We start from the raw sequence: 13,549 nt of genomic DNA on the forward strand, positions 1-13,549 counted from the left end.
GGGTTGAGTTTTTGTAACTTGAGTGGCCAAAGTGTTTGTGAGGGCTTACCTATTCTCTCAGTTTGGACCAGAACTTGGAGATAACCTTCAAGTCTTTTCAAGGAGTAAGCGTTATGTATTACTAACTTTATTTGGAACAACTTCTTCAGATGGCGAAAGGAGATTGTAGATCTTCAATAGTAGGATCTTTGAAAATGGTGCAGAAATGGTTTCTTAGATTATCAAAACAATTTAGGTTGAGAAATTTTTGTTCTATTTGCAGATCAGTTTACCACAAGCTTTTTTTCCCTTAAAATGTACAATCTTTCTAACCATAAACTTACAGCGAAAAATATCTATTCGACAAACCATAATTTAAAACCTTCACTGACATATAATTCAAAACTTGTGTGTCCTAGTTCTAAATAACAAAGAGGAGTTTTCAAAGTAGATCACAAAAACTTTTTTAAACATTCTGATTACCATCAAAAAAATTTCTTCTCAGCACATGCCAAGTTAGAAGTAGGAACCGTGTCGCTGGCATTCACATTGTATTCAAGCAGGCATAAATTCTAAAGTAAGAAATGCAGGATCCCCATTGAAATGTACAATCCCCGTCAAACCATCTGTTCTGGAGGCAGAAAGACAGCAGAGAAGAGACAGAGGAGGAGGAGGAAGAAGTAGTATATAAGGCACAGCACGGTTCAAGATTAGCAGGAGGGCAACTACTTACTTGTCATCAGCTTTTTTACCGTCCTTTCACTTGAATCATCATCATCATCTTTATCTCTCTCGACCTCTACGGGGTTAGCTTGGATTAACGAGAGATTAAGCAAGGAAGGAGTTAACGAGGAGAGAGGCAAAGTCAGCTGGGGCTAGTGAGCAGGTTAGCAGCATACATTACGTGTGAGACAGGGGGCACAAAGCAGTCCCTTCGGTATTCATGAGGGAACACGTGCTATTGGTTGAATGCAGAGCTGCTTTTTCCCTATTATCAGTGCTGTAGAAGAGACTGGTGTGCAGTAGCAGTGTATATTATTATAGAGAAGTGAACAGTTGTGCACTGCAGAATATAGCTCATAGTTTGCAGAAAGTCCAGTGAGAATGCAGGTCAATGAGAAAGAGGATACACTTTTTGAGTGGATGACTCAATGACTTATTCTCTGAAGCTAAAGGTCAGCTTTTCAAAGTTTCTGAACTTGGCCTCATTGGCGAAACCACCAGCCAAGTTTATACGGATGCCAACCTGATGACATAATGTTCATTTCAAAACATTTTTTTCCCGAAACTTTTACAAATTGAGTACAACCCTGGATTCGGAGGCAGAACTTGACAGTTGGAATTCAATTTCCATAAGAACTAACATCACAATTTTACCAACAAATACACAGTGAATATTACGAACATTTGTTTTCCAGTAATACATGTGTCCATTCACATTATCACACTGAACTAATGACCACAGATACAATGGGAACACAGGTCAACATACAACAAGCACATGTATCAAAATTCAACCATTTCTTCATGCAAGTTCTTATCAACTGCATGCCTATTAGAATAAAAAGGGATTATCAAGGTCACTGTGACATTCATTATACATTGTACATCATTCACATGCTAATCAAAGCACATCTTTCAAACAGGGAAAAATGTTAACAACTTACTGTTTACAAAAACCTGACCACAACACTGTGTTTACTTTAAGGAATACAGTACACAGACATATGTATGTGCCATTTGAATGGACAAAACATGACGACAAAACACATAGTACATGTACTTGACAAAGACTTTTGAAGGAAAGAAAAAGGGACCTACTGGTTTTTGGTCGAGTGTAGGTGTTCTCATAGATAGGGATTCCCTCCCCGAGCTGGTTGTAAGCCCGAACCTTGATAACGTACAATGATGCCGCTTCTGTGGTAAGAAATAAACAACAACAAAAACATCAGTTTCAGCTCAAATCTGATTGGTTGATTTGAATCACTGTACATATATGCTGATTGGTCAAACAGGCAAAATAGCCATTACAATTACATGAAATCCTATACATCAAATACCAGGTATGATGATATGGTCACCAATCTGCGCTTGTACAGTTGAATTTGAAACTACCATGTTTACAACATTGATTTGTGCCTGTATATCAGTACAATACTCCATAAAGGGGAAATGTATGGTAAAAATACAATCTCGTCAATACAATCTCGTCATAGTCTAGCTACTTGCAGCAATGATACTGCCCATAAAAGAAAAAGAGCTGAATTTGCCCATAAAAGAAAGCCTGTGATGTGATGTCCTACCACAGATTATGATTGAAAAGAGTTTTGATGAAACATGGCGGCTTGGCGTACAGTCTCGTTACCTCCATAACACGTGGTAATGAGGTGAAACTGTGGAGCTGCGGGTGTTTCTTCTCGCCACCGCGCTCGCCAAGCAACCTTAACATCCGCTAAATGCCACAGTCAACTACGATAGCGATCTCCAATATTAGAACCGAGGTTCTTTTATCATTTTATCGTTTTTTGAACCAGGAAGCTTTGAAATTTATTATGTTTTCATGGGAGTGCAGACAGGGTGGCTGGTGATGGTGACACGACAAGACGAACACTAAATCTTGGCATTAAGCTGTCCCCAAAAGACATCAAACTTTTAAACTGGAGGCCAACAAGGGACTTGTTCAATACCAAGGGAGGATTGCATCTGCAAAGTTCAATTTCACTTTTCTCACTCCTTAAAGATTCAAACAATTGGCAACAAGCTGCTTTGCTAAGATGTTACTATCATTTCTTAACGATGAAGCATGAAAGCAAAAACTTTAAGGAAAGTACATTGCTAATTAACACGACTTTGTTAACCATTTATTAAGAAGAACCATTTTTAGCCATATGGCACAATTTGAATGGTAAATTTAGACATTGCTCTTCTGGGATGGACTTTCTAAATTCACAGTACTGTTCCAAATTCTGGCCCAACCCTTTTTATGTCGTGGTAACTGTTGCTAGAGTCAAAGCCCTGCACTAAGAACAAAGGGCCATTTAATGCTCCCAGTCTATAGCAGTCAGTCACTAGTCATAAGACGTGTACTTAGCAGTCCGCAGGAGTCTGGCTTTAAAGCTACATGGCAATGCTCAAACCCAGTATCTGTCACACGCTTCATGAAATTTTCAGCACCTTTTAAGTGTTCTTGAAAGAACTGGATATCCCAGTGTCTTAGTGAATAATGTATCAAGATATAAATATTGAGATTTCCTTAAAATATGACAGAAAAAAATGTTACTGTTGTGGCTCTCCTCTATACTTGTTTTGATTCAAATTGGAAAAGAAAATGTATTAGTTTGTAATGTTGCACTGTAACTTCATTTAGTTTCACGATTTCTTTATTTCTGATCAGTAAGAAGAATATTAGGAGGTTTTTGTATTGTTTTTGACAGTTTCACAGTTTCACAGTTGAAACAATTCTCCAGTACATGTTATAGTTGTACAAGGGAGACATACATGTGTTCACAGTCTCATAAACTCCTGGTGGAGAGGCCACGACGAAAATCAGAAAAATAAAAGCACTGCAAAATTTCAAGATTTACAGAGTCCAAAGTCAAACAAGCCTAAAACACTGAAGCCCTGACCATCACCAAACTTAACCAAGTTTCTACAGACATAAGCTCCTTTATCTATAGCTCTTCTGCTTCTTGCTTTACTTATTTATTCATTCATTGCTAAGTAAACCCATCCATACTTGTCCCAAGGTAATCCACTCGACCCGCCTGGCTACACTTTCTGCTTTATATCTACGAGTTACTTTAGGCCTAATGAAACTTTTATCAGCTACATATGTGGAGGAAAATGCACAAGCTAGTGCTGTGGATTTTCTTGTCATGGTACGTAGCACGTGCTACTATGTATACAAAGTAGCATGTCTCCCTACATGTATATGGGATGCAGTGGATTTAAAGGTTTGGTATATTTTACTGAAACATGAGCATTAAACACTGTTAGCATCACAAAGTGTTTTTGGAGTCTATTTTATACTTGACACACCATCAGATGCATGTATAAAAGTTTGTGCCCGTGACCACTACACATTACACAAAGCAATGTAGATCTCCTTTTATAATCACTGAAACAAAAACATGGCTTAGCCATAAAGTTATACGAGCGGCACTCATTCTGTAGAAGCTTTAAAATCATCAGCGAAAATGGCAGTTGATTTTGAGGTTGCGGCCATTTGAACGCACTTTGAAAGCCCTTTTTTCGCAAATATCTTTCCCTGATGGAGAAACTGGATTAACTCATTACGCAGACGATGGCTTGTACGACAGAATGAGGATTTGATAAAACATTTATACCACTCTGAACTGCACGAGGAAATGCGTTTCGGGCGGAAATCGCAAAATGACAGACGGACTGGATTAAACAATTACTTGTCCGATCTGTTTCAGTTTGTTCGGGAAACGCATTACGCGATTTCTCGCAATTCAACTCTGGCTCTTTAATCTGAGTTTTACTGCGATTTGATCGCCCCCTCCCCAAAAAGGCTTTCAGCTTGGATAGGTATTTCATTAAGGAAGTGGATTAACTCATTACTACAATGACATCTGCCACAGTACTGGAGAGGTACTCTTGATGTAACTCATTTCATTACTAGAGTACGGTGTGGAAAATACTACAGAGTATTTGATAGGACTTTATGGGGGTCGTTCGACGTCAGATGCACGAATGATTGGCAAAGTGGATCATTCTATTACTGGTCGAGGACTTTGAGGCTATCGGGTCGGTGGACCTTTATTATTCCTTTAAACATAATATATCCTGGAATACTGTGCACCCGTCTATCACCACAGCCTCACAAACAAACAGACAATAACTCTTGAAAATGTACAAAGACGCGCATGCCGAATCATTCTGGGTCGCCACTACCATGACTACGCCACATCTCTACAACAGTGCGGGCTCGAAACTTTGAAGGAAAGGAGGAACAACCTCTGCCGAAGATTTGCTACCAGCATGGAGAAATCAGAGAGAACTGTAGACCTGTTGCCCCCAACCCGACTAGCATCACATGGACGTAACCTCAGAAACTCAAAAACTCTGTCTCTGCCTACTACTCGCACCAGTAGGTTTAGTAACAGCCCAGTTCCATCACTTCTAAGGATACTAAATGAAACAAAATGACACTGCTGCCTGAGAAGTATTATGTTATGATTAATGGACTTAATGTTGTACATGTGTGTATTCGCTTTAGACGTAATAGTATTTTAAAATGACAAAATGGACAGAGTCGATTTTATGGCAATAAGTGCAATAAGTGCAATAGTGCAATAGTTTTGTGAGTAAATGTGATTGATGTGATTTGTTTTATTGAATGTCACAATAGACGCAATTCAGTCTACAAATGTAGTACTGCAAGTTCTGTTGATTAATAAAACCATTTTTGATTGATTGATTGATTGAAACAACCTCTGACCAACCCTGGGTGACCTTGACCCACCACTGTGTCGTAAAGGTCACAGAGACAACAGAATTCCAGCAATTTATAAGCAACAAAGAAGTCGAAGTCATGGAATTGGATGCAACCAAAGATTCCCAACCGATTCAGTTTTGTACCAAACAATCTATAGAATCAATGGGCAGAGGCAATTCTACTTTACATTGTAAAAAATTTTTTTACACCAAAGCTCCTACATTTGAAGCTTTCTAGATGTTGTTTTCTTCTGTGCTTAAGGCACTAGTCCACAGCATTAGCAGCTGTTCTACCGGTCCTGCTTGACAGGACACTGACGTATCTTAGTCATATTCCTCTGAGATAAACTATCGGACTTGTGTTGCAAATTGCATTTTTCAAGGACAACCTGGACATAAAAGTGCTGAAAGCCCACCTCTTCAGTCGTGCATGGCTAGGAGTTAATTCCGCACAAACGTGGGACACTCATCACTTTGTGAGGGGCTATGGGAAGGTATTTGCACAAAACATGCATTTTTAGTGTCCTCTGACCGCTAATGTTAACTACAAAGTGTTAGGCAGCCAGCACAAATGGTTTAGAGCCTGTGGCAAGGCATCGTTGTACCGAATCCCTGCTGAAATATGGTCAGAAGAAGGCTAGACTGAGTCCATCTAAAGCAGACATGCCTTTAGGACCCAATTTTCTCTAAGTCCTTTGCACTGAAGCATGTATCCAATGGGCCGATGGTTCCTCAATGTAACACTGTAATCAGTAATAAGTTTGGGACTTACCATATCTTGGGTGCAGATATCTATGCTAATGAGACTTTTATGCCTGCGCAGCTTATCCTTAGCAATCATCCCACTGTTCATTCTGAGTCAAGATCCTCCAAGATACTACAGTATCAAACTCCTGCTGTCGGAACTAAAAGTTTCTGACATATATAATTTGAACCCTTTTTATTTCTTTATTCTAACATGATTTTGAAGGACAAATGATGTGTTCAAAAATTAATATTTTCCCACAACTTTCATAGAATATTATATACAAGTATATGGAACTATTGCCATCAAATACTGTAGAAGCATTCTCACTAGATAGCTTTAAACGATGCTTGCAGTCAGATATGCAAAAGTTACATGTGACAGATCATTCAGTGTGATATAACCAGCTGCTGCCGCACCGCGTGCCTGCAAAGCTGGTGTGTTACACCGAAAGGCGGTTACACTGGATAGTATACAGATACAAAACATGAAGTATGTATTGTTGCTTATAACTGCTAAACAGTAAAGATCTTAAATGCACTCACCTAGGTTTTCTATGGTGAAGTATCGCGTCTTGCCGTCAACTACCACACGGTACTCGTCAGGGAAGCCTTTCCCGTACCCGATGATGTAACCGCGGATCATGATCTGCGTGTCGAGTGGCGGCGTCCATGACACCACGATGCTGTGTGTCAAAGGTCGCACGTGGAGAGAGCTTGGTTGTTGCGGGACTTTGGATTCTGTGAGGAAAAAATATGAGCGTTGGTGAGGCAAAATCACTCACATCTTCTTCTCATGTAACTTGTAAATAGTTGGTCCTTATTGGGAATACATGTATGCACATTACACTTATAGTTCAGTTCAACCTTTAGCACACGTAAGTAGCCGTTTGACACCCAATTGCCTATTGGTTACAGGGTTAGGCAGCAGGGAGAAGGTTTTAGAAATGTTAGTATGAACATTAACATAATTATGCTGAAACAAGAGAGATTTGATGTATTCATCTGGATGAATTTCAATTCAACAACAGCCACAGTCCCTGATTCCTACTAAATCACATCAAGCTTACAAGATATAAGAAGTTCTAAAGCATATTCTTGAAAGGACTTAGATGTATAGCCCAAATAAAACAGCTATTACCCCACTATTATTAAGTGCTTGCTGTGGCAATAAAACAAGTGACGTACATACAATCATGAAAAAGTCAATATGTATGACAGAGAAAGTTGTTTTTTAGGGTGACTGTTTTACATGTTAGAAAGTAAAAGGAAATACAGAATATGTTAGTCTCAAACTGTAGTTCCAAGGTCATAATAACATTAAAAGATAACAATCAGATAAACAGTTTTTTGGGGGCTTGATTAAAATCCAGGAGTGTAACCTTTCACTTTTATGCGGACTGTACAAAATTTCAATACCCTTTTCAGCGGCTGTAATACGTTTGTGTATGCTATGAATAGGTAATAAGATCATTTTATAGGGCGTTAATTGAAATAGCGATGTCATTACATGGATAAAAGGTCCATTCTGTCGATAGAAAGGATGGTCATTATTGAAGTGGGTCAGGGGATAATGTAGACTGTTATCTTCGAAAAATCAATCTGACGAAATAGCGGATAACATTTGGATGCTAATTACAAATAAACTAGCAATTTTCTGCCAAGAAAGACTTATGATCCATTAACGAGATGTTAATAAAGGCTTAATACGTCTTCAATTGCAAAGGCAATATGTAATTTGCAAGCTAGTGTATGTGCTATAAATTTTGCCATTCTAAGATTTTTCTTAAATATCAACCTAGCCCTTCTCATGCAAGCAACCAACATACTAATGGGTAAGAAAGTATCTTGCTATCATTTTGAATGGCTACTCTCTTGATTTTTGATTCAAATCAAATTCATAGTTTGGTCTACTAATCTCTACGGTGTTTCATTAAAATCAAGATTTCAATCAATGCCATTTTTTTTACATTCAAAAACTGCGCTGTTATCAATAATAGCACCACATCTATAGAGGTCTCATTATTAATGATTTCAGCCCTATAGGGTATGTATTATATCCCATTTGACATCACCCCTCTAGCAGTGTAATTACATGTATGGATGATCACCTTCAGGGTTGACCACCTTTGTAGCGAGGGAATTGTACAATGACTACATGTATACTTATAAATGTGTACATATATGAATACTTGTATGGCTTACTGTATGTCACAGAATATCTGAATTCTTTAACTCCAAGCCCCCAATATCCACCACACTAGGTAAATAGATGGATACAAAGTATTAAGTCCTGTACTGCCATGTACTTTTTTCTGTGTAAAACGTCACAGCAGGTCTATACTGACAGAATAGACATACATGTATACGGGAATGTAAAAATGTATCAAAAGGCAAATGATCACAGTCTCATATTAAGTAGTTTTCACTTCCCCAAGAAAAATTGAACTTGTTTAAATCCAAATCTGACTCATAATTTTCGCAAAATTTACAAATTCTTAGTTCCTACAAACTCCAACAGAGACACAAACCATCCATATTCAATGAAGTTTAAACCTAATTCTGTTTCAATGAACAGACATCATAACCTGGCAACACTTCACAGCAGAGTTAATAATGTCTATATATAGTGCCAGGATATAACTGCCTCAACAGAATTACCCGTGAGGTATTTCCGCCCTCCCTTGTTGATAAACGTACGCTTCCTGCCCTTAGTTTAACTACCTCCACCACATCTCAGCAGTAATAAACACTGCTGAAGTTTTATGAGTCTATCCTATTCCGTGGTGCGCTGCGGTTCAAGTGGGGCAAAAGCAATCTCGGTTTTACCCCCAACTCCACACGCGGGGGTCTCCAACCTCCGTGGATTTACGTCAGGGCACAGCTCACTAACTTTGCACACACATAATGGTTCTTCCCCCCCAGGGCTTCTCTAGTTTCCAGGTTAGGTAAGGGGAGGGGCCAAGACGGCAGTCAGAGAGAAATGGTGATGGAAAAGGGCTGGTCAAAGGATATGACATGTACATAACAACTTTATGAAGAGCTCTAAATGTTTTATTTCTTGACACAACCTCTGCTGGTGCTCTACTTTCCAGATATGGAAAGGGGAGGGGCGAGGGGCCAAGACGGCAGTCAGAGAGAAATGGTGATGAAAAAGGGTTGGTCAAAGGATATAACATGTACATAACAACTTTATGAAGAGCTCTAAATGTTTTATTTCTTTACACAACCCCTGGTGGTGCTCTACTTTCCAGATAAGGAAAGGGGAGGGGCTAAGGGCTAAGATGGTAGTGAGAGAGAAATGGTGATGAAAAAGGGCTGGTCAAAGGATATAACATGCACATAACAACTTTATGAAGAGCTCTAAATGTTTTATTTCTGGTGGTTCTTGATAAGCAGTACCAAGAGGATTTGGAGTTGGGAGGAAGGGGGAAGAATTTGTGATGGATGGTTTGTGGTGCGACAATCAATTTTCCCTGCTGCTGGTGATTTCTCTAAGTCATTACTGCGACAAGAAGATTTCACAGCCACTACATCACACTTCGCTTATTCTCAAATTTGAGTACCACACAATCAATGCATGTTGAAGAAATACAATCTATCAAATACATTCTGATAAGAGACATTGATAATACAGCTAAAATTTTTGTGAATGTACCTTCAATCTATAAAGTGTGTATTTCAATCAAAGTTGGCCAATGAAATGTTTATGTCCATTCATATTGGCTATCATACTTGACTATTATATTCATGGCTTTCAAATGTGGCCTGTGGTATTCATATGCTCCATTCAATCATGCCTCGTTCACATTAACTGCCACCGACACCGGTCTATTTCCTCCCTCCTCTTTGTCAAGTTCACTCAAGAAGGGAAACTGAATTACCTGGTACAATAATTTTTCCACCACTTCACTTCACTTTACATGACACAAAATCATAAAAACGCACTCCCCCATCTACACTATGACAGGAAAAATGATTTCCATCCTTCAAGCTTTGGAGAATAAAATCAACAATGCATTGGATCATACATTCTGTATCCATAAAAATGACTGATTTGACTTTAAAATCAATACAGCCATTTTCCTCTGATCTTCTCTGTGCAGATTTTCCCTGTTCTTTCAGAGTAGACTCTCCTCCCAGAGCCCTTGAAGACCCAACCTAATTTGCTTCCAAGTTAATTTTCCTTCCAATGCAGTGCACAGATATTAAACATCACTTCGGGACTCATTTCTGACCTTCTTCCAGGCCATAGCCCTTCATGTCAACCTTTTCGGTGATCTATAAAACCTTCCCTGGCAAAATAGCTGTGCATTTATAGCTCCAGGGGTTTCAACTTCCCACATTTTGGGGCAAAGTTCAGCAAGCCGGCACTGCATCAAGATTTGCCTGGGGAAGTCTCGGTAACTGGACTGAGGCACTGTGGGTCTGGGGTCGTGACCTTTGATTGCCTTTCGAGTCTGATATGTATTGGGTCTATAACTATTAATAGCCTTCTGAAATATTAACTTACTGCAAAGCTACAGGTTTCTGACAAACATAATGCCGAATGACACTAACAAAACGGGCATAAACCATACCTAGCAAACCATCAAGCAAAAGCATTTCAACCAGTTTCTGAATTCCATTCTTATTCACTTGTACATGTATGCCCAACCTCTACCCCCAAAATGACAGTTTCAACAAGTCTTGATTTTTACAGACATTTAGACTGAATGCATTTGACTGCTGTTGTACAAATTGTCAATAACTTGCCGAGTATTGTACGTTGTGCAAGGCAAAGAACTGTTCATTTGAGTTTCCGATGTCAATGCTAAAAAATACTCCCGGTCAACTGCCTTCAATGTACGCGCCAATCATTCAGCATTCCAGCTGCGTGGAAGGTTCTCTTTTTTCATGTTTGTTACCCTGCCATCTGTGATGTTGATCTGTCAGTGTCTCCTGATGTTTTAGCCAATTTGAACAAACCATTCTGGGTCCTCTCGGCATGAGTCCTATCTCTCCCTGCAGTACACCGCGTCAAGTACTGCTGCTGATCTAGCTGAAGATAGTTCGCACGCGGATCCACTCGGCATGTTTTATTCACGGCCCAGTTAACCCGCGGCGCTCTGACACCGCGTTATCTTGCGGCAGCCTTGCTGACAAGATGCTCATCTCTTGACGCATGCCGACGCCTCCCGTGTAACCTTCCCCGGCGTTATCGTTCCCCACCAAGAGTCGCAAACGTCAAAGACGCATACTTTAAATCTGACTATGAAGTTTCCATGGACAGAGAATTTTTTTTGAGCAAACTTTTGGAGAAAAAAAATGGCTACTTTCTGTTCCATGTTTTTAAGATTCCATAGTTTATGCAATATGAAAAGTGGAGTGTGGACTGCATCAGCTGATAAGTCAAGGTCATATATCTTTTACATTGACCTCAGGAGCAGAATCGGTCAAACCAATTTCGCCATGTCTCAACAGGTTGCAGTATGTGATAAGATACACCAGTCCTTTCTACACAATTGATGTTGGACTCAAAACAGACTGGCTCGATCTATTTCTACGGAAATTGGTACTTCCATTTGTTGAGATAACTGTTAACACAAACTGTGAGCCCTGGCAGGACTTGAAATATTTCTTTCTTGTTTTCTGCCATGTCATAAAGCCTGTGCTCTTTGTGCTTGCCAAATTGCATGCTGGTTATATCTGTCTCTGCAATCTCAAAATGTTTTCCACAAACTGCAGGGGTGAGACTTTATGCCCATGACATCTACAAGGTAAAGGAAGCCAAGACAGAACTTTTTCCTAGCAGTTTCATTTCTGTAGCAAAGCACAAGAATAAGCCATTTCATGGATCAAACTGCATAGGCGCAGCTACTAGGTAATGTGACAAAGGTGAAGGCTCCAAAGACATTGACGAAACACGCCTTGACCTGTATTTAGCTAGTCTAGACAAGAAATGTCCAGAAATCAGTGGCATTCACCTTTTAGATATTACCCAAAACATACCTTTCTGCTCATGCCTAGTTTAAACTGTGAACAGCCTTATTGGTCTGTACTGCATTTGGACAACAAGACTTTCTTTATTGTGAGAGGTTGTTCGGTGCAATATAACCAGCTGCTGCCGTGCAGCGTGCCTGCAAAGCTTGTGTGTTACACCAGCTATACAGACTTTGAAACCTCTGTATTGGTCTATTCGTGAACATCTCACCAATAACTTTGCTACAATTGATAGCTTCTACGGTAGATCGACATGCACCAGATAAAAACTGTCTACAACACCCTGAGCCAAAGTCCATTTGGCCCCTACATATATTCTACCACTTCTATTAGGCAAATAGGATTTATCTCAAGTAATGGAGTAAGCCTAATGTATGCAGGGGCTTACCTAGAACATAAATGATGACAAAGTGTATCACAAGAGGACATTGGGTCCATGTGTTAACCTTTCCCCTGCTACCTAACCCAGTGACCAGGACAAATGTAGCATCCAATCCTTGGCAGAAAGATGGTTAACAATATCACACTTAAGCATTCCAACAACCATGGTAAAGCGTTCCATCACTGGTTCCCCCCGATTTGTGTGATTTCACAGATATTTACTCCCCATTACATCATCATGACAGTTGCTTCCACACGTTTTGTCAGCTTGTCGCGAACATTTCACGCCATCGGGTAAGCGGAGGCGTTAATGTCGGCCCCAGCGCATCAAGATGTACCGATGTCCTTTGCGCACAGGGAAGTTTACCACCCGATCACAAAAAGCTTTATCATCTGGGGACGACGCATCACCAGCAATAAAAAATATTTTTATTTTGTTTACAACGTACATTTCATACTAGGGTTTTACTTTCTGAGGTTTATCATATTAATGACCTTTTAGTTTTACATCTGAAGTGAGAGCCCTAAAAAGGTGAAAGGAGTTGAGTTGCATGTGGTTTCCATAAACTTTATACATCGTTACAAGTCCTGTCCGTGGGTCCTTAAGGATATCAATGGTTCAAAAACTAACCATGGACCCTAAAAGAACAACCCTTCAGCAGCATAATCCAATATCTACGATGCAGATGACTTGGCCTGTTCAACGTTTCTCTGACATTAAGCTGGGAGGATATTGAATTTGTTGCTATAGTGCTGTCCTCGGTGCTGACTCGGTTGCTGCTGTGAGAAGCCTCCAGGGCCTTGACTACACACAACGTTACCAAATGCAATAGAAGCATGCTGCTTGCCAAGATAACAAGATTTTAAACATAAATGTTTCGGAAAGGAAGGTGAAAGCCTTGGTTATGGATGAGTGGTATCTCCTAAAGGCTCTTGTTCAAGATTTCTGAGACTTCAAACTTGGCCACTCTAAGCTCCTTACAATATGCATGAATCGATGCAC

The 13,549-nt window shown here is 39.8% G+C and overlaps 1 protein-coding gene across 9 annotated transcripts in view; it reads right to left on the bottom strand.

Annotated features, from left to right (window-relative positions):
• LOC136425391 (neogenin-like) overlaps positions 1–13,549 on the bottom strand; it is a 136,612-nt gene that overhangs the window by 29,713 nt on the left and 93,350 nt on the right. For 8 of the 9 annotated variants that reach the window (XM_066414248.1, XM_066414246.1, XM_066414243.1 and 5 more), the window contains 3 exons: positions 6,730–6,924; positions 1,801–1,896; positions 713–790 (listed from right to left, as the gene is read on the bottom strand). In XM_066414248.1, coding sequence (XP_066270345.1) covers positions 713–790; positions 1,801–1,896; positions 6,730–6,924 — 369 coding nt within the window. The remainder of the gene's footprint in view (positions 1–712; positions 791–1,800; positions 1,897–6,729; positions 6,925–13,549) is intronic. The other variant, XM_066414244.1, reaches the window with a different exon arrangement.

The sequence above is a fragment of the Branchiostoma lanceolatum genome, chromosome 19 (genome assembly GCF_035083965.1).
Source record: "Branchiostoma lanceolatum isolate klBraLanc5 chromosome 19, klBraLanc5.hap2, whole genome shotgun sequence".
In the NCBI taxonomy this organism is placed as follows: Eukaryota; Metazoa; Chordata; class Leptocardii; order Amphioxiformes; family Branchiostomatidae; genus Branchiostoma; species Branchiostoma lanceolatum.